Source organism: Vipera berus (assembly GCF_964194415.1).
Source record: "Vipera berus genome assembly, chromosome: 1".
Classification (NCBI taxonomy): domain Eukaryota; kingdom Metazoa; phylum Chordata; class Lepidosauria; order Squamata; family Viperidae; genus Vipera; species Vipera berus.
The window spans coordinates 348,412,312-348,439,501 of record NC_138202.1 but is presented as its reverse complement, the minus strand read 5'-3'; the positions used below and the strand labels follow the sequence as shown (position 1 = coordinate 348,439,501).

Here is a 27,190-nt window from a genome sequence, read left to right as displayed (position 1 = left end):
TTTCATCCAAGAAGCTTAATCTGATGGAATGGTGGGATTCGGTGGAAGGATTACTTCTGACATCCCAGCCACCATCCAGTCAGAACTGATGAAGCTTCTTGGATGAGAAGCAAAACCTCTTTTTCTTCCTCAAAATAATAAATAAAAGAAAAACATAGTCCAATTGCCTTTTGGGGAAAAAAAGGACCTTTGAAATAACCATGAGCTGGATGGCTGAGAATCTCCATAGACACCTAAAGGTAAAAGGTAAAGGTTCCCCCGCACATGCGTGCTAGTCGTTTCCGACTCTAGGGGCCGGTGCTCATCTCTGTTTCAAAGCCAAAGAGCCAGCGCTTGTCCTAGGATGTCTCTGTGGTCATGTGGCTGGCATGACTAGACGCCAAAGGCGCACAGAACGCTGTTACCTTCCCACCGTAGTGGTCCCTATTTTTCTACTTGCATTTTTACGTGCTTTCGAACTGCTAGGTTGGCAGAAGCTGGGACGAGTAATGCGTTCACTCTGCTACACGGCACTCGGGATTCGACCTGCCAAACTGCCGACCTTCTGATCGACAAGCTCAGCATCCTAACCCACTGAGCCACCGCGTCCCTATAGCCCCATTCTAAAAGTATTTCAGAAACAGCTGGCTGGAAAAAGCAGAAATGAAAATTAGAAAGCTTAGGCTTTAGATCTTCTGAGAATAAGCATCACACTTTTTTTTTTTACAATCTTTGCAGAAAAGCTGTAAAGGTCATCAAACCTCTCTTTGAACTTTTATTGGAGGAGATGACTTACAGAAGGGAAGATCTGGCTAGGGTTTAACCTTACAGTTATTAATATGCTCCAGTGGCAGGGGCCATTTTGAACATAGATGGTGGCTAAAAAACAACAACAAAGGTTTACCACAGATAATTCGTATGAAAATAATTGCAGATAGCATGAACCTGTATAAAATTCCAACGCTTATGGAGGCTGCTCTTGACTTTCTCGCAATCAAGCAGCTGTGGGAGTTTACTCTTCACGTTATCCACCAGGCAGCGGGTATCTGGGAGCAATATTGTAGTCCCAAGAGCTCCTAAATGCAGAAATCCTTCTTTGGTGTAGCGAGCAAGCTAGGGAAGGAAGAGAGAGAAAGAGTCAGGCTCAGAAATATGAAGGTTATCTACCCGCAGAACCAAATAGAGTCTGGTAGTGAAAGATAATATGGATTATTATGATCTTAAATGAAGTTTTGCTCTGCTGAAACTCCATCTCAAGTACTCTGCAAAGCTCTGGGCAAAGGTTCAAAGAAGCGGTGGAGAAGGTCCAAAGAAAGAGGATAAGGATAAGCAGGGCATTCAACCTTACAAAGAGAAATGGGTATGCTTAAACTTCAGAGTAATGGTGATTGAATAGCATTCTTCAAATAACCGAAGAGTTGGTTCACAGAATTAAGGCTGTTTCTCCGCTTCCCTCAGAGTCTAAATCTATTACAGAAGGCAAAATCACTATTAGAGAAGACTTCCTAATGGCAAGAGGAGAATTTTCTGCTGTGGCTCTCGGCCCTTGGAACATTGTGTTCCTCAAGGTGATATCACCTCTACTCTCTTGGCTTTCTGACAGGGCCTCAAAATCTGGCTGTGCCAAATGGCCTGGGACCCTGATGGGGGTGTATCATACTATAGGTAGCTAGTGGACTGAAAGAAGATTCCATCTCCATCCCATGTGTATCTTGCTCTCTTTCTCGCCATCTTTGAGCATTTTAATTTTAATGCTGATATTAATAACTGTAAGATTTTAACGTTTTACTCACATCTGTTCAATTTTGTCCATACAGAGTGAGGCAGGTTAAAACCTGGTGGTTTGGTAGAGAGTTTACTAAGAAGGAACCTTGGACCATTCCTCTCTCCAGACATTCTTGGAGTTAAACTGGGTAGATATTAAGGGAGCAGCTGTTTTCCATGCTGGCCTACAGGATTTCGATCTTGTAATGGACTATGCATTGTCATCCTTGATCACTGACAACTGAGAGCTTGTAGTCTTCTAATGTAGGGCAGTATGATATTGCTAACTACTGGTAACCAGTACACAATACTGCATGAAACAACAGAGGTGATTGCATGAATACTTGGAATACTGCATCCAGTTTTGGTCACCACAATATAAAAAAGATGTTGAGGCTCTAGAAAGAGAACAGAGAAGAGCAACAAACATGATCAGGGTACTGGAGGCTAAAACATATAAAGAACAGTAGCTGGAATTGGGTATGTCTAGTTTAATGAAGAGAAGGACTAGGGGTGACATCATAGCGGTATTCCAATATCTCAGGGGTTGCCACAAAGAAGAGGGAGACAAGCTATTATCCAAAGCACCTGAGGGAAGGACAAGAAGCAATGGATTTGAAACTAATTAAGGAGAGAAGCAATCTAAAACTAAGAAGAAATTTCCTGACAATTAGAATAATTAATCAGTGGAACAACTTGCCTCCAGAAGTTGTGAATACTCCAACAATGGAATTTTTAAAGAAGAGATTGGACAAGCATTTGTCTGAAATGGTATAGGGTTTCCTTCCTGAGCAGGGGGGTTGGACTAGAAAACTTCCAACTCTGTTATTGTATTGTATTGTATTGTATTGTATTGTATTGTATTGTATTGTATTGTATTGTATTGTATTGTATTGTATTGTATTGTATTGTATTGTATTCTATTCTATTCTATTCTATTCTATTCTATTCTATTCTATTCTATTCTATTCTATTCTATTCTATTCTATTCTATTCTATTCTATTCTATTCTATAGCTGAATGGGACATCCAGTTATGAGGCCATGGCCGTATCCCCATAAAAATTTTGTATATAATTACATGCATTGTGTGAGATGGGCAGCATATAAATTGAATAATTAATTAAGTAATTTAAAAAATTGTGAAGATACTGGAGGAACGGTTGGTTCTGGTCCTGCTCACTGACGCAGAGAAAGTAAAGACCACTGACTCTTCCATGTGACCGTGCTTCAGACATAGTGCTATCATATCTCCCCTTATAACAGTTGTCTTTTCTGTAGGTTGAACATACCCATGTTCTTTAACTATCCCTCATTAGATGTGATTTTCAGGCTTTTCAGGCCACCTTGATTGTCCACCTTTCAACTTTTTCCAGTTTGTCACTGTCCTTTTTGAACTGTGGTGTTCATATAGTCATAGTTCATATAGACCACATCAGACTACAATAGAAGAATTACTTACTGTAATCTGGATGCTATGATCCTGGTAATGTACCCATTATTGGTTTGGTGAGGGGCCTGGGGATCTCATCCCCCCCTTGAACATGAAAGCTAGAGAGACAGATATTTTAGTTGTCCTTTCACTGAAAAACAGTGGAGAAACACCATTCCAAGGAATGGGACTTCCATATATTGAAAGGAATATATGGTACAATTATATATAATTATCTGTAATTATCTACATTTTTTAAAATGTGGAATTCCATACAATAGAAATCCAACACAGCCTTAAGCCAGGGATGGGAAACTTGTATTGAAAGATGCTGCTGAATTAAAACTCTCACCTTCTTTAAACTTTGAACTACACTGATTGTAGCTACTGGGAGTTGTACACTGGAGGATTACTGGTTCGTTTTTTGGACAATCAATACATAACAGAAGAGGTGGAGAGTTAAGCCAGTGATTCTTACCAAGACGAATTCAGCATGTCCTTTTAGAACTTGTGTTAGTTAATGAAGAATGGAAGGACATAGAGTTCCACAACCATTGGACATAGTACCCAAATATTTTTTTTAAAAAAGTTAACAAACCAACTTAAGATCAGAAATTAACTTCAGTCATCTTTCCCAGGAAGAAAATTGATGAAAAAGACTTTAAAGTGCAAATATTAAGGATATAAAAATGGCTAGCCAATGTTTAAAAATGAGCTACAATTTTTGAAATACAGAGAATACAAGAACTGCTTTAACACAGATGGATAAAAGATCCTGTTCTGGAGAATCAGACCATCTTTCTGAACCTTGCCTCAGCAATTTCCTGAGTTAATTTTTAAGCAGGATAAAGCTTAGATCAACGTTTCTCAAACTTGGCAACCTTAAGGTGTGTGGGCTCCCAGAATTTCCCAGCCAACATGAGAAACCTAGGCCTAGATGAATCTATCAAGTCTAATTTTCAAAACTCTTGTGAAGATTTCAATATAAGGTACGACAATTGGGGGAGATAGGCAAAATATTATGCTTATGCAGACTTCATATCAGCCAAGAGATAGCAGGACAAGCCTGCCTTATCATATTTCAACTCTACATGTATTAAAGAGGAGCTCCTCTTTGTGCCCTAGAGAAACGTGATTAATCTTAATTAAAGTTAAATTGACACCAGCTGGAAAATTCTGCAAAATGCAAGAAGCCCAGCAACATAGTTGGCCGCACTGCTAACTCCATTTGATTGCTTCTGCTGGAAATTAACATCCATCTTCCTTCATTATGATTTAGGTTGGGGTCTGTGTGCTCACAGTGGGAGAAAGTTAATTATATTCTCTCTTTTTTTAAAGGCTTGCTAAGTGAGGTTTGGAATGGCCTTAGCAAGTCAGAACTAGAGTGTAACAGTTTAGCTTGGCACAAAACACTGTCACTACCCTATAAAGCCACCATAATTCAGAGTGCAGTTGCGTGCTCTGTAGAGGAATTACTGAAAGGAAGCTGATATATATTAACTTGCAATATGTTTATAAAATTTAATTTATATAATTTACCTGGCAGCTGATCATGAGGAAAGTGGCAGACAACAATCACTCAATTATAGGAGATAAACAATGCATTGCCAATCAGAGTTCTCTTCCCCCCCCCCCCCACTAAGTATAAGCACTGCTTGTGTTATTTTCCAAGAGACAGTTAACTGAATTTAAAGAAACAAATTGTATGTGTCCATAGCTGGCCTAAAAAAAAAACACCATGCAAATCACGTACAGTAGTGTGATGTTCCAGATTCAGTTCTGAAAGGAATGCAGAGAAGTATGAATGCAGCACCTCTTGGTGACTCATTAAGACAGATGAATTTATTTCTAGGAGTCACACAATCCTGGATATGTGTGCTCTAATAAGACTTTCTGCATTTTGCACTCTATATACTCCAAAGCACTTTCCCCCCAGAATTGAATCTAAACCATTGTGCAGCCAGAAACATTATCTAAATTAGACTAGGCTAATGAGACCAATGGGAACAACTGACTGGGAAATAGCTTCCCATAGTGGCAAGGGAAAATCTTTTTCTTACTCTGAGTAGTGGAAGGGGAAATAGAACAAAACAGAATAGAACAGAATTACAGAGATGGAAGGGACCTTGGATGTCATCTAGTTCAACTGTCTGCTTGAGCAGGAGCCTCTATACCAGGGGTAGGCAACCTTGACTGTTTTATGACTTGTGGACTTCAACTCCCAGAATTCCTGAGCCAGCCATGCTGGTTCAGGAATTCTGGGAGTTGAAGTCCACGAGTCATAAAAGAGCCAAGATTGCCTACCCCTGCACCTATACTATTCCAGATAAATGGCTGTCCAATTTCTTCCTGAAAACCTCCAGTGATGGAGCACCCATAACCTCTGGAGGCAAGCTGTTCCACTGATTAATTCTTCTCACTGTCAGGAAGTTTCTCCTTAATTGCCCAAGATGGAGGACGCGCTCGGCTGAGCTCCGCGAGCTCAAGCTGATAGGCGTCCCCTGGGAGCCCCTCACAAGCCTTTACGGCTTGCTGAGATGGGATTGGGGTTTGCCGAGGGGCAATGTGGCAACGCGGAGGCTGACGAAGCCAGCAGCGGTCTTTTTGGATTTGTGCTGTTTGAGCGACCGGCTGCTGGCTGCTGGCCCTGCTACCTACCGGCTGCTTCCTCCCGCCGTTTCTCACTCTCTCCGGAGCGTTTGGGCTGCTCATAGCTGGCGTGGCGCTCCCTGCTGCTTTCGGGCCGTCCGGGCCACTTTGGTTGTTCTCGGGCCGGCTCGGGCTGATGAGGAGGACGCCCATCGGTGAGGAGTGTGCCCGTGAGGCCCGTAGGGCTGTCTGGTCGGCGGCAGTGATGATGGTGGCGGCGGCGTGGGCGTCGGCCTTGGCGCGGGTAGCAGCCTGCGCGATGATTTTTTGGGCCGCGCTCGGCGGTGATGGCGATGGCGGCGGCGGCCCGGGTTTGGCGGCGACGGTGACGACGATATGCTCCGGACGCTCGGGAATTCACCAGCTGGCTTTAGGGCCATTTTTGTCTGTACCGGCGTTCCTGAGACTGTTGCCCCGTCTGCGGGGGCCGGCTGCTGACTCTGGTGCCTTTGGGCTTTTGATCTTTTCGCCGGCGGCGGGACTTCCATGTGGCCCCAAGCCGCCTTGGCCCGCTTTGGTGGTGGTGTCGCCCTCGGGCCGTTTTGGCGGTGGAGAGGGCGACTATTATTACGTACCTTGGCGACGATGGTTGACCTATACCCTTGCTTCAGGCCGCCTCTTATGGCGATGGCGTCTTCGGACCGCTTGGGTGGCGAAGAGGACGACCGGGAGTTATCTTACCGGAGCAAGGACGACATGGGGCTCCTGCATCGTGTACCATCTTTGGACTGCTCTTGCAGTGACGCCGGTGATTCAGACTATTTTTATTCTGGCCTGCCTACCCTCCTTGCCTTGGACACACTTCTTACCATCTGCCTGCCTATCCTCTCCCCTCTCCCTTTGGACTTTCGACATACCTGGGTATCGGCCATGGTGGGAGAGTGGCTGGACCTCTCCATTTGCAACCTCATAGAGGTGGGAGCTCTATGGGGTTTGCCTACCCAGAGGATACCTGATCCACCCCCAGGAATGGAGTCTCTACCCGTTGTGAGAGAACGGGCTGCGGCCTGTCTTGGGGGCCACCCAACTGAGTGGCAGTGAAGTTGGGTGGGGATCCAGACTTCTGTCATGTTCAATCCTCCCATGGACAACTCAGGGATGCCTATCCTGGACTGTTTGGACTTTTTTATACTTATGCGGCAATATACGAGAACGCGTTTGTACGCCCTCAGGGGTGCCCCCCTCTCCTGGGTGCGACCTGCCTCCTTAAACGTTGATAACCTTGATGACGGGCCCGAGTTTTTGGTCTCTGAGAGATGGCTGGGCAGGGGCAGGGGCTGTTCATGTAAATCTAGAAAGCCTCTGATTATTTTTTTATCCAAATTTTTTATAGGGCTAGGGAGCGGGGTGGGAGATACCGGTTGTTTGGCTATGGGGGGTGGCCGATCTACCATGGTTCAGACCAGCCTTGGGTCTGATAGCACGGGGGGAGAACGGGGTGGCGTTGTCGCCGGGGCTCATGAGCGGGTCGTGGGTTTATCAATTCCCACGACGGGGAATGGCAGCAGGCGGATAGACAGGGGGCCGTATCGCTACCGGGAGGGCCGTCCCCGCTATTTGCAAGCGGTGAGGCGCTCCGACCCTCTGCTTCTTCCCCGAGATCCCGGGAGCGAGGATGTGCAGCCTCCTGAGCTCCGGCTGGTGTACCTGAATGCCAGGTCCGTGGTTAATAAAGCTCCCCTCGTTAGGGATTTAGTTGAGGGTGAGCATGCGGACCTGGCTTGCATCACGGAGACTTGGTTGGGCCCAGAGGGTGGGGTCCCTTTGGTTGACCTCTGCCCACCAGGTTTCCGGGTGCTACACCGGCCACGAGCTCATGGTAGGGGTGGGGGAGTGGCGGTTACCATTAGGGAGACCTTATGTCCGCGGGAGGCCACCGTTTCTCAGATAGTCGGGTGTGAGTCTCTCTTTATGAGATTTGGTCCTGGGGCGCAGTTGGGCTTGCTGCTGGTGTACATTTCGCCTAGTCACACAGCGGCAGCCCTGCCCGAGCTGCTCGATATCCTCTCGGGCTTGGTGGTTGAGTTTCCCAAACTTATAGTTTTGGGAGACTTCAATCTACCATCCCTGGGAGGTGCATCGGAGCTAGCTCGGGAGTTCATGGCTTCCATGGCGGCCATGGACCTGACGCAAGTAATTTCAGAGCCAACTCATGAGGGAGGCCACACCCTTGACCTGATTTTTTATCTAGACGGTGGTTGGATGATCTAGGTGGGGGCTCTCCATTTATTATGCCCCTGTCATGGAACGATCATCATCTCCTGCGGCTGGTCTTCCGTTTTGCCACCCCCCGCCGTGGGGGCACGGAGCCAATTAGATGGTACCGCCCCAGACGCTTAATGGATCCTGATAGATTCCAAGCGGCGCTGGGGTCCCCACCTGCCTCCACTGCTCACAGCTCGGCGGATGCCTTAGTGGAAGCCTGGGAAAGGGCAGCCACTGAGGCACTTGACCGGGTTGTACCCTTGCGGCCCCTGACCCGGCGCAGATCCCAGCGAGCTCCATGGTTTTCCGCGGAGCTCCGGGAGATGAAGCGTCGGAAACGGGGCCTAGAGAGCTGCTGGAGGTCTAGCCGATCCGAACCCGACCGGTTGCGGTTAAGAACCTACATTAGGTCTTATCTCGCAGCGATGGGGGTGGCAAGGTGCAATTACTTCTCCACCCTCATCGCGTCCGCAGATAATCGCCCGGCCGCCTTGTTTAGGGTGACTCGCTCACGTCTTAATCAGGAGGTGAGGGAGGATCCCTTGCAGGGTCGTGCCGAGGAATTTAGTCAACATCTGTCGGATAAAATCGCTCGGATTCGGACCGGTTTGGACTCCAGCTGGGCAGAGTCAGGCGATCAGGACACGGGCGGTCTTGTCAATGTTACCTGGGAAGAGTTTGATTCTGTGACCCCTGATGAAGTGGACAGGATTATGGGGAGGCTGAGCTCCTCCACATGTTTGTTGGACCCGTGCCCTTCCTGGCTGGTTTATGCAGCTAGGGAGAGGACACGAGGCTGGCTCCAGGCGGTTATATCTGCTTCTTTGAGTGAGGGTTATTTCCCCACCGTCTTGAAGGAGGCGGTGGTGAGACCTCTCCTCAAGAAGCCTGCCTTGGACCCAGCTGTTTTGAACAACTTTCGTCCAGTCTCCAACCTTCGCTTTCTTGCGAAGGTTGTCGAGAGTGTGGTGGCGCATCAGCTCCCTCTGGTCCTGGATGAAGCGGATTATCTGGACCCCTACCAATCGGGTTTCAGGCCCGGGTACAGCACGGAGACGGCATTGGTCGCTCTGGTGAATGATCTCTGGAGGGCTCGGGATAGGGGATATTCCTCTGTCCTAGTCCTATTAGACCTCTCGGCGGCTTTCGATACCATCGACCATGGTATCCTGCTGCGGCGTCTCAGGGGATTGGGAGTGGGAGGCACAGTTCTTCAGTGGTTCTCCTCCTATCTCCTGGGACGCTCGCAGTCGGTGTTGGCAGGGGGGCAGAGATCGGCCCCTAGGTCTCTCGTTTGTGGAGTTCCTCAGGGGTCGGTTCTCTCGCCTCTCCTGTTCAACATCTACATGAAACCGCTGGGTGAGATCATTCGTGGTTTTGGAGTTGGGTATCATCAATATGCTGATGATACCCAACTTTTCTTTTCGACCCCAAACCACCCCAGTGATGCCCTCGCTGTGATGTCCCGTTGCCTGGAGGCGGTTCGGGTCTGGATGGGGAGGAACAGACTTCAACTCAACCCTGACAAGACTGAGTGGCTGTACATTCCGGCATCCCGGGACATTCAAAATGTTCCATCTCTTTCTATGGGGGGTGAGCTCTTACCCCCCGTGGATAGGGCTCGCAACTTGGGAGTCCTCCTAGATTCACGGCTTACCCTGGAAGATCATATAGTGGCCGTGACTAGGGGGGCTTTCGCCCAGGTTCGCCTGGTGCGCCAGTTGCGGCCCTATCTGAACCGGGATGCCCTGTGTACGGTCACTCATGCGCTCGTGACCTCTCGCCTTGACTACTGTAATGCTCTCTACATGGGGCTTCCCTTGAAGACCACTCGGAGGCTCCAACTGGTACAGAATGCGGCCGCGAGAGTTGTCTTGGGAGTTTCCCGGTACTCCCATGTTACACCTTTGCTCCGCGAGCTGCATTGGTTACCAGTTGTCTTTCGGGTGAGGTTCAAGGTTTTGGTTACGATCTTTAAGTCCCTACATGGCATGGGTCCGGGATACCTCAGGGACCACCTGCTGCCGGCATCAACTCCCCTCCGCCCTGTGCGTTCCCACAGAGAGGGCCTCCTCAGGGTGCCGCCAGTCAAGGAATGCCGACTGGTGGCCCCCAGGGGGAGGGCCTTCTCTGTGGGCGCTCCGGCATTATGGAACCAACTGCCGGTGGAGCTCCGGACGGCATCAGACCTCCGAACTTTCCGTCGTGGCCTGAAGACCCACCTATTTGAAATGGCTGGTCTGGCCTGACGGGGGATTATGGGTTTTAATTTGTCGTTTTAGGTTTTTATTACTGTTTTAACTGGGCATGGGTTTAATCTTTTTTAATTTTTGTATTGTCTTTTTTATATATGCCCTGTGAACCGCCCTGAGTCCCTACCAAGGAGAAGGGCGGTATACAAATTAAATAAAACTTAAACTTAAACTTAATTCTAGGTTGGATCTCTCTTTTTGACAATCTTCCATCCGTTACTTCTTGTCCTGTCTTCAGGTGCTTGGAGAATAGGTCAATTCCCTCTTCAAATATCGTAAGACTGCTATCATGCTACCCCTAATTCTTCTCTTTGTTAGACTAGACATACCCAGGTCCTGCAACTGCTCATTATATGCTTTAGCCTCCAGATCTCTAATCAACCTTACTCTATGTTTGGTCTCTAGAGCTTCTTAGCTAGCTTCACCTAGCACTTGTGGTAGAACTACTCTCTCCTCCTTCACCCTTCCAGGCATGCTGCACTCCACATCACATGGAAGACCAATGAAAGAAACTATCCCAGGAAAGAACACCCATTTCTCACAAATCATACCAAACCAAGTAAATGATCCCTCTAACACAGGGGTCTTCAAATTTGGCCCTTTTATGATTTGTGGACTTCAACTCCCAGAATTCCTCAGCCAACGTGCCTGGCTGAGGAGTTCTGGGAGTTGAAGTCCACAAGTCATAAAAGGGCCAAGTTTGAAGACCCCTGCTCTAACACAAGCAATAGCTCAATGTACAATACCCAAGTAGCGTTTTTTCCCCACTCAGGGACTTGAAAAATTCATAATTTAAGTTACTGGCTGCTATTTTGCCTTTCCAGCTAAAAAAAGGAAAGCAGGCAAGACCTGATCTGAGTTCCTGCTTAAAATTTTTTCTTTTGTACAATATGCACTGAAGCTGGATGGAGTTTCAGCAAAGAAGATGGGGTTTATCTTTACTCTTTTGGGTTATATGTGTTTGTGTGGTAAAACATTTAGAAGGAGGAAAATTAAACCTATTTAAAATTTACACTATTGTGTTTTTCTTGACTCAAATTGCCAGGCAGTTGTGCTAATGATTTTTCGCACCAGCAGATTAAATGTAAATGGGGAGGTGGGGGTTGAAGTTGCCCACTCTTTTTTATTCTCACAAGGATCTTACAAAATGATTAGAATGGCATTTGGTAGTCTGTCTAGTCTCTCACTAAGTTTTGCACTGAAATGGAGATTCACTCATTCTGAATGGTATGTATGTGTGTTTGTAAATATTGTTGGGTGGTTGGGTCTGATGCAGCAGGTTGAGTGGAATTTTGGATCCAAACTGAAGGAAAGGAACTTGCCGTCTGTTGCTAATGCATAATTCACAAATTCAGTCCATCAGTTAGGGATATAATGTACAGAGGACTATAGAACATAGAATAATAAAATTGGAAGGGACCTTGGAAGTCTTCTAGTAGTCCAACCCCCTGCTCAAGCAGGAGACCCTATACCACTTCAGACAAATGGTTGTCCAGTTTTTTTCTAACACCTCCAGTGATGGAGAAGCCACAACCTCTGAAGGCAAGCCTTTCCATTGGTTGATTGCTCTCACCATTACAAAACGTCTCCTTAGTTCTAGGTTGCTATTCTCCTTGGTTAGTTTCCAACAATTGTTTCTTGTCTTGCCTTTAGATGCTTTGGAAAATAGTTTGGCCCCCTTGACTTTGTAGGAGCCCCTCAAATATTGGAACAGTGCTGTCATTTCTTCCCTAGTCCTTCTTTTCGTTAGACTAGATATACCCAATTCCTGTAAGCGTTCTTTGTATGCCTTAGCCTCTAGAGTCTAGCCCAGGGGTAGGCAAACCTTGGCTCCTTATGACTCATGGACTTCAACTCCCAGAATTCCCGAGTCAGCATAGCTGACTCAGGAATTCTGGGAGTTGAAGTTTATTTTTTATTTTATTTTATTTTAATCCCATTTATATCCTGCCCTTCTCCGAAGGCTCAGGGCGGCTTACAATTTAAGCACAAACCAATGTGCTTAGCAATAGCCTTCATTCTATGTATATGCCTGCTTATTAGGGCTTTCGCCCGCCCCCCCCCAAGCGGCATTATTACAAAGTCAGCTTATTGTCCCCAACAGTCTGGGTCCTCATTTTACCTACCTCAGAAGGATGGAAGGCTGAGTCAACCTTGAGCCTGGTGGGATGCGAACCTGCAATAATTGCAGGCAGCTGGTGTTACTTAAAGAGGCATTAGCCCACTGCTCCATATAAGAGCCAAGGTTGCCTACCTCTGGTCTAGCCCCTTAATCATTTTTGTTGCTCTGGATTGAACTGTGGAGTCCTTGGTGCTCTCTGATCCCAGTTGCTTGCTTGCAGTCATTTAATTATCCACCTAAGTAACCTCTTCAGTGCACCTCTGCAAGAAAGCAACCAAGCTCAGTGAGCACTTAGGATTACACAATGATTTTCATAACAACCATGATAAAAAAAGATCATAAAACTGGGTGCAACTCACTGAACAACTGCTTTGCTTAGCTACAGACCTGGTTCCAATTGGGGTTGTAAATTAAGGACTACCTGTACTCCCCAAAGATTGCACATCAGTGTCAGCTTTTGGAGGGAATTTACATTTTCCCTCAATCTGACCTTGGAACATTTTTTCCACTAAGCATGGATCTCTGCAGTGTATAGTTAAAAATAAATATGTAAATCCTAAAGGAATGCAATAAAAAATCCTTAGAAACAGGAATGCCCTCAAGGTATGGTTGAAAAAGTCAAAATGGTGGCCATATCAATGTGATTAAAACTTTGATCATACCCTCCTGGACACCATGTTCACCTTTTCTACCATACCTTATAGACATTCATTTCTCTAAGGAGCTTTTGGCTTTTCTTCAATATTTTCATATTTCTTCATGTCAGTGATGGTATTTTAAGCGCTGAGGCAAGGCTAGGCATGCAAACTAGAAGGAATCACACTGCAATTTATAGCTAAAGATGGATGGCTACAAGATTGAATGTTCTTGTTAATCTCTCATTTCATCTACAGATATTTATTATAGAAAATCACATTAAAAAGGATGAAAATTCTGCCCACCCCCAGCCTATCTGTCAAAAGAACTTAGGTTTCACAGCTTCTATGCAAATCAATAACCACCTTGATTTTTTGTTTTGTTTGTTTTTAAAGATACGATACAAATGAATGGAAGATCAGCAAGACAGGGCGGGGGGGGGGAAGGATGTTTCTTGCTATCTAACAATGAAAAGAAATGGAAAAAGAAGGTGGGAGGGAGAGAGATGATCAAGGAAAGGGAAACAGCCTTGCGCTTCTTTGACAGATGGGTTGAAAGAAGCAAGCAGCAGCCACAAATTTTAATTCCAGAAATCAAGCGGTAGAATAAAAGTTGTTTTGTTAAAACAGTGGCTGGGGGCGGAGAGCAAGAGGAACTAACCATACAAGCCAGCTCCGGATATCAAATAATTTATTTGGTGCATTCAGCTACAAGCGCAGAATAAGCAAACAGCATGGAAATTATTTTATTTCCCTTTCAACTGAGATATTTCAAAGGTACAATGTGAGGCTTCGGTGGCAGCCCTGTAGAACTGGGTTAAGACCCTCCCAGCCCCCACTCTGTTCTCCATCCTCTTTGGTTGATAAATGAATTTAAAGGGAAGATTTCAATAGGCTCAGAAAAGCCCAAATGATCACCTAGCATGATCAGAGGTCCATGGTGAGATTGTCTATGCCGTGGGGTTGTGCTACTCTTTGGATTGAAAAGGGAAAAGGTGTGTCAGTGCATGGAAGGGCAGGTGTGACACATCCATCCACAACTCCTTAAATGAATAACAGAATAACAGAGTTGGAAGGGACTTTGGAGGTCTTCTACTACTTCTTCTAATACATCTTCTTCCTGGTCTGTACTGAAGCTGTGGAAAGCAACATGTGATGCTAGGAAAAGACACAGCTGACCTATGGACTTCAGCTTCTAGAATTCCTCAGCCAACTATGCTGGATGGGGAATACTGGGAGTTGAAGTCCACAAGTCTTAAAGTTGCCAAGGTTGGACATCCCTAGTCTAGTGGTCAAGGCACCACAATAGAAACCAGGAGACCATCAGTTTTAATCGAGTCTTAGCCATGAAAACCAGCAAGGTGATCTTGGGCCGGTCACTCTCTCTCAGCCCAATCCACCTCACAAAGTTGTTGTGGGGAAAATAAGGTGAGGAAGGAGTATTAGATATGTTTGTCGCCTTGAGTTGTTTATAAAAACAATAAAGGTAGGATATAAACAAATAAAAAATAAAATAAATAATAAATTTGTTTACCGTATTTGTTAACTGGCCCAATCCTACAGCTTTGAGCTATGTACAGCAAAGTCAAAAGCAATGTGCCAACATGTCCAAACTGCGCAAACAAATATACAAATGGATGCCCACAACTCATTCCATCAAGCTAAAGGCCTGGTGGAAAAGGAGGTTTTTAATAATCTCTTGAAAAATAAGAAAGGAGGGCATCAGCCAAGACCCTGGGGAAGGCTGTGCAAGATCACCAGAAAGAAGATCTTCCATCTCTTCCAGGTTCTATAAAGCTCACAAGGAGGAGAGATTTTCAGCAGGTCCTCTTGAGATGATCAGACCAACGTCATCATGGATCATGCATCACTAAATCCAAAGAGCATCATGGCCCCACACGGACTGTATTTCAAAGAAACTTTCAAAGAAAATCCAAAGATCTCAAATTTTAAAGGGTCTCCTACTTCAGCAGGGGGTTGGACTAGAACAGGGGTCCCCAACCCCTGGTCCATGGACCAGTACCAAGCTGCGGCGTGCCAGCAACCGGTCCACACAAACAAGCAAAGCCCATCCACGGGATGCAGGCAGTACACAAAACCAGGACCCTCCAGTCCATGGAAAAATCTCTCTCCATGGTACTGGTCCCTGGTGCCCAAAAGGTATATGTATGTATGTATGTATGTATGTATGTATGTATACATATATACACATACACATATACATACATACACACACACACACACACACACACACACACACACACACACACACACATATATATATATATATATATATATATATATATATATATATATATATATATATATATATATATATATATATATATATATATATATATATATACTGCTCAAAAAAATAAAGGGAACACAAGATAAGACATCCTACTATTAAATACAGTACATTGTGTTCTTTAAGTGTTCCCTTTATTTTTTTGAGCAGTATATATGTGTGTGTGTGTGTGTGTGTGTGTGTGTGTGTGTATGTATGTAATACCTCTGGACTCGATCTCCAAGTTCCCTTCCCACTCTATTCTCCTTGCTTGATTAATTGAATGATTGAGTGTTTGAAACCACGTGGATACTTCATGAAGACCTAAATGGGATTCAAGAAACCATGAAGTTTGCTTCACCTTCCAGTTTTTCTCCTTTAGGGTAGGAGTTGGTGATTTTTCAGGTGATCATCACTCAATTTCAAGTAATGTCCTAAATGCTAAAATCAGTATATTTAAATATTCCTGAATGTGTGTTCTTATGTGAGAGATCCTTCCAGCTTGAATCCATTTCTTAGAGTTTTAAATTGCTTTTAAATTAGATAGATAGTACAAAGCCTGGACTATCATCTCATCCATTTTTGTGACACCAGGAGGACAAGAAGCAAGGGAGTTGGAGTTTCTTCTGAGCTTCCTTTGTTCCCAACGGTAACATTTGAAAGAATGATTGCAATTCTTATTCTCAGTTGAATTTAGGACAAAACTCTAGAACTGGGCTGTCTTTTTCCAGGTTAGAATTGTTTTACATAGCCATTTTAATTTGGCTACATTTCAGGCTTATAATATTTTGTACAGTCCTAATGCTGGGGTTGTGCAATTGCCAGCCTTGCTTGCAAGTCTGTTTCAAAGAAAGCTTTTAGTGTACTTCAGCATTTCTGAACCCCAGTGATTTTAAAATGTGTAGACTTCAATACCCAGAATTCCCCAGCCAGCATATTGAAGTCCACATATCTTAAAGTTGCTGGGGTTCAGAAACACTGGTCTAGTTCATCAGCTACAGCTACTCCTCAACTTTATAATACAACATAACATAACATAACATAACATAACATAACATAACATAACATAACATAACATAACATAACATAACATAACATAACATAACATAACATAACATAACATAACATAACATAACATATCATAACATAACATAACATAACATAACATAACATAACATAACATAACATAACATAACATAACATAACATAACATAACATAACATAACATAACATAACATAACAACATAACATAACATAACAACATAACATAACATAATAGTAGAGTAGAGTAGAGTAGAGTAGAACAGAACAGAACAGAACAGAACAGAACAGAACAGAATAGAAAAGAATATAGCTGGAAGGGACCTTGGAGGTCTTCTAGTCCAGCCCCCTGCTCAAGCAGGAGAATCTATACTATCTCAGACAAATGACTGTCTATCCTCTTCTTAGAAATCTCCAGTGATGGAGTGCCCATGATTTCTAAAGGCAAGCTGTTCCACTGGTTGTTTGTCCTCACTGTCAGGAAGTTTCTCCTTAATTCCAGATTGCTTCTATCTTTGATCAGTTTCCAACCATTGTTTCTCGTTCTTTCCTCTGGTGCTCTGGTGAACAACCTGCCCCCCTCTGCCTTGTGGCAGCCCCTCAGATACTGGAACACTGCTATCATGTCTCCCCTATTTCTTCTTTTCTTTAGACTAGCCAAACCCAAGTCCTGCAGCCATTCTTCATATGTTTTGGTCTCCAGGCCTTTGATCATTTTAGTTGCTCTTCTCTGAAAATTTTCCAGAGTCTCAACATCTTTTTTGTAGTATGGTGACCAAAATTGGTTACAGTCAGTGCTTTTTTTGTAAAAGAAAAAGGTGCTGGAACTCACACATGTCATACAACCCGCCTTGCCTATCCTACAAGGTTCTCTCCAAAAAAGGTGCCGGAACTCCATTCTGAGCGTTCTATGAGAAAAAAAGCCCTGGTTACAGTATTCCAGGTGTGGCCTTACTAGGGTTTTTATAAAGCAGTACTAATACCTCACGTGATCCTGATTCTATATCTCTGTTTATACAACCCAGGATTGTATTAGCTTTTTTGGCTGCTGCTGCACACTGCTGGCTCATAGTCAACTGATCATACAGTAGGACTCCAAGGTCCCTCTCACAGTTACTGTTTTTGAGCCAGTTCTTGCCCAACTATGACAACTGGGCCCACAATTTCTGTGGCTAAACAAAGTGGTTGTTATGTGAGCCACGCCCACTTTTACAACCTTTGTTTTCCTGCAGTTGTGAAGCAAATCACTGCAGTTGTTAAGTGAAATGTGCAGTTCTTAAGCAAATCCAGTTCTCCCATTCTCTTTGCTTGTCAGAAGCTGTCTAAGAAGGTTGTAAATGGTGATTGCACAACACAAGGATAAACACATGCCAATTGCCAAGTGCCTGAATTTTAATCACAAGACTGTGGGGATGCTGCCATGGTCGTAAGTGTGAGAACCAGCTGTAAGTCATTTTCTTCAGTGCCATTGTAACTTCAAATGAATGAATGGTCATAACTGGAGGACTACCATTATTTCCAAGCTGTGTTCATTCAATCAGAAGAAGAATTGTGAGGTATTAAAAGAGCTGATTGACAGCCTGAAAAGCCTTCTGGTTCTGAATTTTGTGGAAGGTGCCAAATTACATCTCATCCATCAGTGCTCCCACTGATCTTGGACTGGGCAGGTTTTCATAACTGATGCTACGCATGCTGCACAGAGCTACCTTGAAAAGACGACTGGAAAACCTCTATTGGAGCAAATTGTGGTGTCTGCTAAACTATCCTTGCCATTTGTTTCCCCAAGGTCCTCCCAAAAGAGTAGCCTGCTGTCACTCTGAAGGGTCCAGGTGTGAAAAAAGTAAAATAGCAACTCTTGGAATAAATTTGAGGTAGGGGTAACAGCAAAATTCTTGGCGTTTCTGTACCAAAGTTTTGCCCACAAGTCAGAAAACAGGTGGAAATGGCTGCAGCTGGTAAAAAAAAAAAGCAAGCTGCATTAACAGAGGGATAGAATCAAGATCATGTGAAGTGTTAATACTGCTTTATAACACCTTAGTAAAGACACACTTGGAATATTGCATCCAGTTTTGGTCATCACAATATAAAAAAAATGGTGAGACTTTAGAAAGTGTTCAGAAAAGAGCAACAAAGATTGTTAGAGGACTGGAGGCTAAAACACATGAAAAATGGTTGCAGGAATTGGGTATGTCTAGTTTAATGAAAAGAAAGACTGGGGATGACACAGTAGCAATGTTCCAATATCTAAGGGGGTGCCACAAAGAAAGGGGGGGACAAGCTATTCTCCAAAGCACCTGAAGGCAGGACGAGAAGCAATGGATAGAAACTAATCAAGGAGAGAAACAACCTAGAACTAAGGAAAAATTTTCTGACAATTAGAACAATTAATCTGTGGAACGACTTGCCTCCAGAAGTTCTATGTGCTCCAACAATGGAGGTTTTAAGAAAAGACAACCATTTTGTCTGAGCTGTATAGGGTTTTCTGCTTCAGCAGAAGGTTGGACTAGAAGACCTCCAAAGCCCCTTCCAACTCTGTTACTCTTATATTCTGCTAACCACCAGTGGATTTGATTAACCTGTAAATGAAGGGGAAGGGCACAGGAGTGAAAGATCTGCTTGCATGTCCAACTGTGAAATAAATGTTTGGGGCAAGTAGGAAATTCCAATATGAAAGAGCTACATAACCGTACACATTTGTGGAAGAATTTCACTTTACAAAAGTCACTAGGAAAAGGATCTGCTACTGAAGGAAGAAAAAGAGCAGAGCACAAGCTCTATTCAGGTGTAGAAAGTAAATAGTAGTTGACCTTTGGGGAAAGAAAGAGAAAAGAAAAAAGCCCCCTTGGAGATATAAATGCAATTCCTGAATGTCAAACGGGAAAGAACTCCATAAACTGATAAACATCTTGAAGGGGATGCACAAAATGTTTTCCTTATTCCATTGAAGGAGATCCAGACACTGAGAATAGAATAGAATAGAATAGAATAGAATAGAATAGAATAGAATAGAATAGAATAGAATAGAATAGAATAGAATAGAATAGAATAGAATAGAATAGAATGGAATGGAATGGAATGGAATGGAATGGAATGGAATGGAATGGAATGGAATGGAATGGAATAGAATAGAATAGAATAGAATAGAATAGAATAGAATAGAATAGAATAGACTGTAGAATAGAATAGAATAGAATCTGGAAGAGTCCTTGGAGGTTTTCTAGGCCAGCTCCCTGCTCAAGCTGGAGAACCTATACCAGGGGTAGGCAACCTCGGCTCTTTTATCACTCAGGAATTCTGGGAGTTGAAGTCCATGAGTCATGAAAGAGCCGAGGTTGCCTAATCCTGACCTATACCATCTCAGACGAGTGATTGTCTAGCCTCTTCCATCTCCAGTGATGGAGCACTCATGATTTTTGGGGGCAAACTGTTCCACTGATTAATTGTCCTTGGTCTTAGGAAGTTTTTTCCTTAATTCCAGGTTTTAATTTTTGTTTCTAATTTGTCTTTTTTTTTGTATGTTGTGTGAAGACTGGTGCAAAGTATGAGTTAAGCAGCTCTGCTTTCTCCCTGTTGCTTGTTACTTCCTTGCCATCTTCTCTCTTTAGTGAACCTACAGTTTCCTTGACTTTTTTCTTGTTGTTATATGTTGGAAGAAACTTTTTTTTTATTATCCATGATTTCTGTTGCAAGTCTTTGTTCATTCTGAGCCTTTGCCTTCCTGACTTCATCTTTGTGTGTTCTGGCTGTCTGCTGATAATCAGCCAATTCTCCATGTGCTTGTCTGGAAATTATGTCCATGGTTTCATCTTTCGATAGCCACCATTTTCCTTTCCCCAGCCTACTTTTATTTTTTTTACTATTTAAACCCAATGACAAGGAAGTTGACATGCTATAAAGTTAAAGGTTGAATCTGAAATATGGTCACATTTAAGAACTGTGGTGGTGCAGTGTTTGGAATGCAATATTGCAGACTAACTCTGCCCATACTCAGGAGTTCAATTTTGACTGCTTGAGGTTGACTCAGCCTTCCAACTTTCCAAGGTCGGGAAAATGAGGACCCAGATTGTTGGGGGCAATATGCTGACTGTAAATTGCACAGAGAGTGCTGTAAAGCACTATGGGGCAGTATGTAAGTCTAAGTGCTATTGCTATTGCTACTTTCTGTCTTGGTAATCCTGAATTAATTGATCCCTAGAATTCTAGATTTGGAACATATTTTTGAAGTCACCTAGTTCATCCTCCTGCTCACTGCAGAATTCACAAGGGCTTCTTCACTAGTACATTATAAGTTTTGCAGCATCCTTGTTCAAATCACATCATGGTAACCAAGCTGAATTCTAACCTGTGGCCCCCAGCCATGGCACGGGTAGAGGATCGCCGTGTGATTTTCCTGTGGCCCTTGATCGAGGCAGACATCTTTTATCTTGTTGTTCCTCAGCTGCAACAAATTCAAAAACAGAATGAGACCCTGCAAGACTAAGATGAAGATATTTTGACAGATGTTTTTTTCCCCAAGTGCTTTGTAATTGTGGGAAGATTTATTGATTTGTTCATTAAATGTATATGCCACCCAGCTCACTACCCAAAGCAACTCTGAGCAGCATCAGCTAATCATTCATTTTTACTTACAATAGTATGCTTAATTTTATGGACAAAATGAGTCTTTGTTTAAAAAGGAGTGACTTCTAGTGAGATTGTTATGAATTTGGTATTCTTGGATTTCCGTATATTTTCTTATCTCTTAGTTCGCCATTATCTCCCAAGCAACCTGCAGCCTTCTTGGCTTTCCATACAGTGATTCTGTCCCACAGAAAGCAAATAGCAGCAGCCAGGGAGGCTGTAGATCAATACAGAGATAAATTCACAACAGCTTACTAAAACAAATTATTGGGCCCTCTGAAAAAGAGGTTAAAATATGGTTGACAAAACAGAAAATGTTACAGTAGGCCAGAAAGCAGACTATGCATGGTGTTGGTCTGCTTTTTTTTTAAAGAAATGTAGAAGTTGCAATAGCCGCCATTTTGACTACAAAGAGGAAGTTGTGGGTACTGAGGGCCTTTCTCTCTCTCTCTCAGAAAGGTAGGCCAGGCTAAGCCCAGAGAATTCAAAGCAATTTTGTTCAAGCACTTTCTTCTGGAATTTCAAACTGTGAGATGCACGAAGGGAAATTCTATTATACCATCAATCCATTTCCTGGCTTTTTCACAAAACAATAATGGGCTTCAAAATTGGCTCTCATTATAATTTCCTTCCTTCCTTCCTTCCTTCCTTCCTTCCTTCCTTCCTTCCTTCCTTCCTTCCTTCCTTCCTTCCTTCCTTCCTTCCTTCCTTCCAATTTATATATCCACCCATCAATCTGAGAAACTTGGGATTGTGAAAAAAATAAAAAGTTCCAAAAAGAAACTGAATCAAAGGCTATTTATCACTTACACCCATGCCAATGTTTCAGTGACTTCTAACTCAGCCCCAATGTCTGGAAGAAGAGCAAGATTTTCATGGACTTTCAAAATGCCACAAGAAATGGAACCATCCATTTCTTGGAGAAAGTGGTAGAAATCTGTTCTATAGGGTAGGGTGTCATTACAGAATAGATACTTCCTGAGATCATAATGGGGATTGGGGTGGGGAGAGGAATGGGGACAAATGCAGAATGCAAATTTATTCCCACTGTCCTAAAATATTTATTTTATTTATTTATTTAATTGGTTTTATATACCGCCCTATTCCCGAAGGACTCAGGGTGGTTTACAGGGCAAAGTAAAAAACCAATATAAGTTAAAATAGAGTTAAAATAAAATTAAATAACAATTAATAGCCCAAAAAGTTAAAAATTTAAAAATTTAAAACCCCTCAGTCCAGGCCAGATAAATCAAATAACCAGGTTTTTAGGTCCCGGCGAAACGAACGAAGGTTGGGGACAGTCCGGAGATCCACAGGCAGATCATTCCATAGGGCAGGCGCACCCACAGAGAACGCCCTTCCCCTGGGGATCACCCGCCGGCAATCACTGACGGGTGGCACCCTAAGGAGGCCCTCCCTGTGGGAGCACACAGGATGATGGGAAATTGATGCTGGCAGCAGGTGCTCCCTAAGGTAATCCAGACCCATGCCATTTAGGGCTTTGTAGGTCATCACCAGCACCTTGAATCTCACCCAGAGGGCAACCGGAAGCCAATGCAGCTCGCGGAGGAGAAGTGTTACACGGGAGTATCGGGAGACTCCCATCACAACTTGCGCGGCTGCATTCTGCACCAGCTGAAGCCTCCCAGTGGTCCTCAAGGGCAGCCCCATGTAGAGAGCATTGTAGTAGTCTAACCGGGAGGTCACGAGCGAATGAGTGACTGTGCATAGGGCATCTCGGTCCAGATAGGGCCTCAACTGGCGCACCAGGCGGACCTGGGCAAAAGTCCTCCTGGTCACGGCTCCTATATGATCTTCCAAACTGAGCCATGAGTCCAGGAGGACACCCAAGTTGCAAGCCCTATCAATGAGGGGTAACACCTCACCCCCCATATAATTCACAGTGTTAAAAATGTAGTAATGGAAAGAATCCCAGGTCAAACAAAGCTGGACTAACATAAGAGTAACATATTTTATCCATTCTTCATCACAGCCAAACTCACTGTGGACTTTCCTCCCGCAAATTACTATTAATGTATCCATCAGATATTAAGAATTATCTACCCTGGTACATAGGTAACAGAAGGAAATACATAATTGTTATCTTCATAGGATGAGTGTCTCCTAGGAATTTTTCTCAATTTCTTTCCTAGCATTTTTCTCCTCTCTGCCAAATATTTATCTTTTTAAAGAAGTGATGGGAGATTAGAGATTTTTTCTTCTTCTTTTGAAATGGTAACCTAAAACTTCCTCCTTGTCTTCCTCCTTCTCTAGATGGAATGGAAACCTGATATACTGTAAAAAAAATAGCTGAATGTCCATTCATAAGTGATTGGTTATGTCTGGAATGGAATAGCAATTGAAAATGAATTATGGGTGAATTATTTCTGTCTGTTTCCATAGGCCCTCTGCCAGCTTGTCAAGCAAATGGCTGGCAAATGAGGGCTTCTGCAAACTTCCCAGATGCTGCTTTCCACTGCACACCAATCTACATTTTAATTCTGGGCTGAATATGATAAAGATGTGGTGGATACCAACCCTATTCACATACTGTATAAAGGGTAGGGATTTTCAGTTAAGAAGAACATTGTGAATGTCCACCACCATCACTATACAGATATCCCACCCATAACTTATTTTCCAACAGTTGTTCGCTAAAGCTGTTTCTCCTAGTCTGAGCTCTGAAGTTCAAAATGAGCTCAACAATGACTTTGTTCATCAACAAAGAAATGTTGGTTGAAGAGTGAAAAGGGAATGGGACCTTATGATTATAGAAGTCAAACTATTGATCTATCAGCTTCAGTATACTATGCATTGGCTGTGTCTACCCAAACACATAACCAGAAATTATAATTGCATGTTGCAGTAGTATTCGCTTTATTTACTTACTTATAAGACTTATAGACTGCTCTAATCAGAATCACATCTTGGTCAATTGCTTTCTTTTTTGTACACCTGTGGCTTAGTGGGTCATGTAAATCCAGGCTATCAGTTAGTTTGGTTCACTGCATTGTGATAACCCAGAAAAATGGCTTAATTTAGTAGTCATGTTAAGGAATGATAATGAATACAAAGTTTCCAGCAGAAATCTTCCTCAAACTCACCTAGAGATGTTTGGTTTAAATTTCTGCATGTAATCCAGTGAGCCACAGCTCTATATAACTGAATTGAGGAAGCGACTTGTTAAAGTAGAATTGTGTGTAAAACTTAAATTTGGAAATTTGATTTGAAAATCACTTGGTTGAATAAAGAATCAAAACCACTTTCCAAATGAATTAACAGTTGAAATCATTTAGATTGGCAACTCAAGTTGAATAGTTAAATCAGATCAACCATCCAAACTAGACTGAGATTAGAATTAGACAGCACCCTAGCTGTACATCTAAAGCCAATTCAGATCCCGCTGTCTAAAACCAATAGTACCTTGGTGCTGCTTACACCAAGAATGGGAAATTCATGACCCACCAATTGTTACTGATCTGTTATTCCCATCAAACTTGGCTATGATAACTAATGTTAAACGATGACAAGGGTTGCAGCCTGACAAATATTGCAAATCAGTACGGTGCCCAAGCTTTCCTAATCAAACTGGAATCCAAGAGGGTTGCAAGACTAAACAAATACTAGAAACAGGAAAGAAACAACAGAAGACATCCACTCATCGCTTTATAATTAGGGCTGAAAAATATAACACACGTTTCCTACCTAGTGTGATTTATCATAAAGAAGAATGCATCGTAAATCAAAGTGCACTCATAGCCATCTGGTTTTCATGAATTCTACAACTAATTTCCCTCCACTAAATTTCAGGCAAAGGAGAATGTTCTCTCCTCATCAAATCCAATGCTTGAATTATTTAGGGAGGCAGAACAGAGACCAGGGTAAGGCTGTCAGATACTACCACCACTTTGATCTGATAACAATGAGATGTTAGATGGCCATATATTTTGAGCTGTTCCTTCAAAGAGAGACCCTCAAATGCATGTGTTAAATTGGTGGTCCATGTTCACAATAAGGAGGACCTTATTATGCATGTAAGAAATGTGTTTTGCAAGCAAGGGATCCCAGCTTCACACCTTTAGTCTTCCTATTGAAAAAAGGACCACAGGTAGCACAGCTGGAAAATTGCAGCTGTGTTGCAGCCATATTGGCCAGATATCACAAGGCTGGTGGCAGAGAAGTTGCCAGGTTCAAAAAACAATCTGAAAAAAAATATCATTTGATTGAATGAAGAATCAAAACAACTTTCGAAATGAATTGACAGTTGAAATCAATCAGATTTCCAAATCAATTTGAATGGTTAAATCAGATCAAGCAGGCCATCCAAACTGAACTGAGATTAAAAATAGATGGCACCTCGTCCCTATTACCTAAAACCAATTCAAATCAAGCTTGGTGCTGTCTACACCAGGAACAGGAAATTCCTGACCCAAAAGATGTGGTTAACCTATAATTCCCATCAGTTCTGGCTATGATAACTAATGTTAAGAAATGACATGACCTTGATAAAGAGTCAGGAAAGTTTCTCAAGTAGAAAGCTGAAATGCACAATAATAGGCAAATTTTTATGGCATCTTCTCAACTGATAACCAGTAAAGGCAACATTCAAGAAAAATAGTAACTGAAGCTCAAAACACCTGAAAGTTACTAAGTCTCCTGGTGTAGACTATGCTGGGTTAGATGGAACATGACCAAATTAAACTGATTCCAGAGATCTTTGTAGCCTTCTGTCCTGAAGGTAAGAATTACATTGGATAGCCATTGGGGTTGGCTGAAAGAGTTTTAATTCCAGTTTTGAGTAAAACTGGCTGATTCTAGTTACTCCCTGTAGATCACATTAGAAAGTAGTTGGGAGAGAGACATAAAATGTAGCCTAAATTCAAGTGAATCCCTACATGGTCCATGCGGTATTTCCTTCTCAATTACCTCTCCATAGGCAATGGTGTTATTGTATCTTCTCATTTCTGGGTAGACATGGTCCAGGTACCATTGGAAACTTCTGCATTTCAAACTTTTTCTAAGTGCTTTTCGCTCTGAAACATCCCCGATATCAATTCCTGGGTTCTGAAAGAGAGATACGTGGTTACATCATCACTTTCTCTTGTTGTTGCTATTCTCTGAGATAATCAGATGTTCACTTGTTTTTCGGAAAGACATTGTTAGGAATTTTTCTTTTGGATTTTCCTACCCTCTTTATAAAATGTGAGTAAACTTTGGCCTAAAAATCACCCCCAGCATAAAATTTCATCCAGCCCAGCCAATACAGCTTGTCAACATCGTTGTCACATTTGTATCAGAAGCAACAAGGTCCTTCCAGGTTGAAAGGATTAATTGGTGACATCACCATTGTCTGGGAGATGGCCAGTTTTTTATTTTTATTTTTTTTATTTTTATTTTAATCCCGTTTATATCCCGCCCGTCTCCGAAGACTCAGGGCGGCTTACAATTTAAGCACAAACCAATGTGCTTAGCAATAGCCTTCATTCTATGTATATGCCTGCTTATTAGGGCTTTCCCCCCCCCCAAGCGGCATTATTACAAAGTCAGCTTAATTGCCCCCAACAATCTGGGTCCTCATTTTACCTACCTCAGAAGGATGGAAGGCTGAGTTAACCTTGAGCCTGGTGGGATGTGAACCTGCACTAATTGCAGGCAGCTGGTGTTACTTAAGGAGGCATTAGCCCACTGCTCCACCAAGGCTCTTGGTGGGCAGTTCCTTTCATGTCCCTGTTAATGAGCCCACTGAAATGGCATCTACAGTATTTATCTACTTGCGTTTGCACACTTTTGAATTGCTAGGTCAGCAGGAGCTGGACCAAATAATGGCAGCTCATCCCACCACGCAGCAGTATTCCAGTCTCAAATGTGGGCTTGCTGATTCTCAACTCAGCATTCTAACCATATGAGCCACCACATTCTTACCAATACAGTTAAAGATATGGAGTATAATTCAGTGGCAAGGCACCTGTTTTATATGTAGAAGATCATGAGTTCAATCCCCATCCACTCCAACTAAGAGTAGCAAAATGTTTTCCTGAAATCTTTAATAATGGCAATAGATGAAACATTCTGAAATCAGCAGACTCCATTTTGACACTGAAATCCCACTCTGAGTGGTAGGAAACTTGAAATAACTCCCAAATGTTCAAAGCAACTTGGTCCTATGCACAGAAATGGGGACTTTAGTCTCAAAATCAGGATG

General features: G+C 43.1%; 1 protein-coding gene across 1 annotated transcript in view; it reads right to left on the bottom strand.

The window, feature by feature from the left end:
• The window catches only part of GALNT17 (polypeptide N-acetylgalactosaminyltransferase 17), a gene marked incomplete at its 5' end in the record, with an annotated part of 307,617 nt that overhangs the window by 2,928 nt on the left and 277,499 nt on the right, over nt 1-27,190 (bottom strand). The window contains 3 exons of the mRNA XM_081333857.1: nt 925-1,092; nt 20,711-20,806; nt 25,915-26,052. Of these exons, the coding sequence (XP_081189983.1) occupies nt 925-1,092; nt 20,711-20,806; nt 25,915-26,052 (402 nt within the window). The remainder of the gene's footprint in view (nt 1-924; nt 1,093-20,710; nt 20,807-25,914; nt 26,053-27,190) is intronic.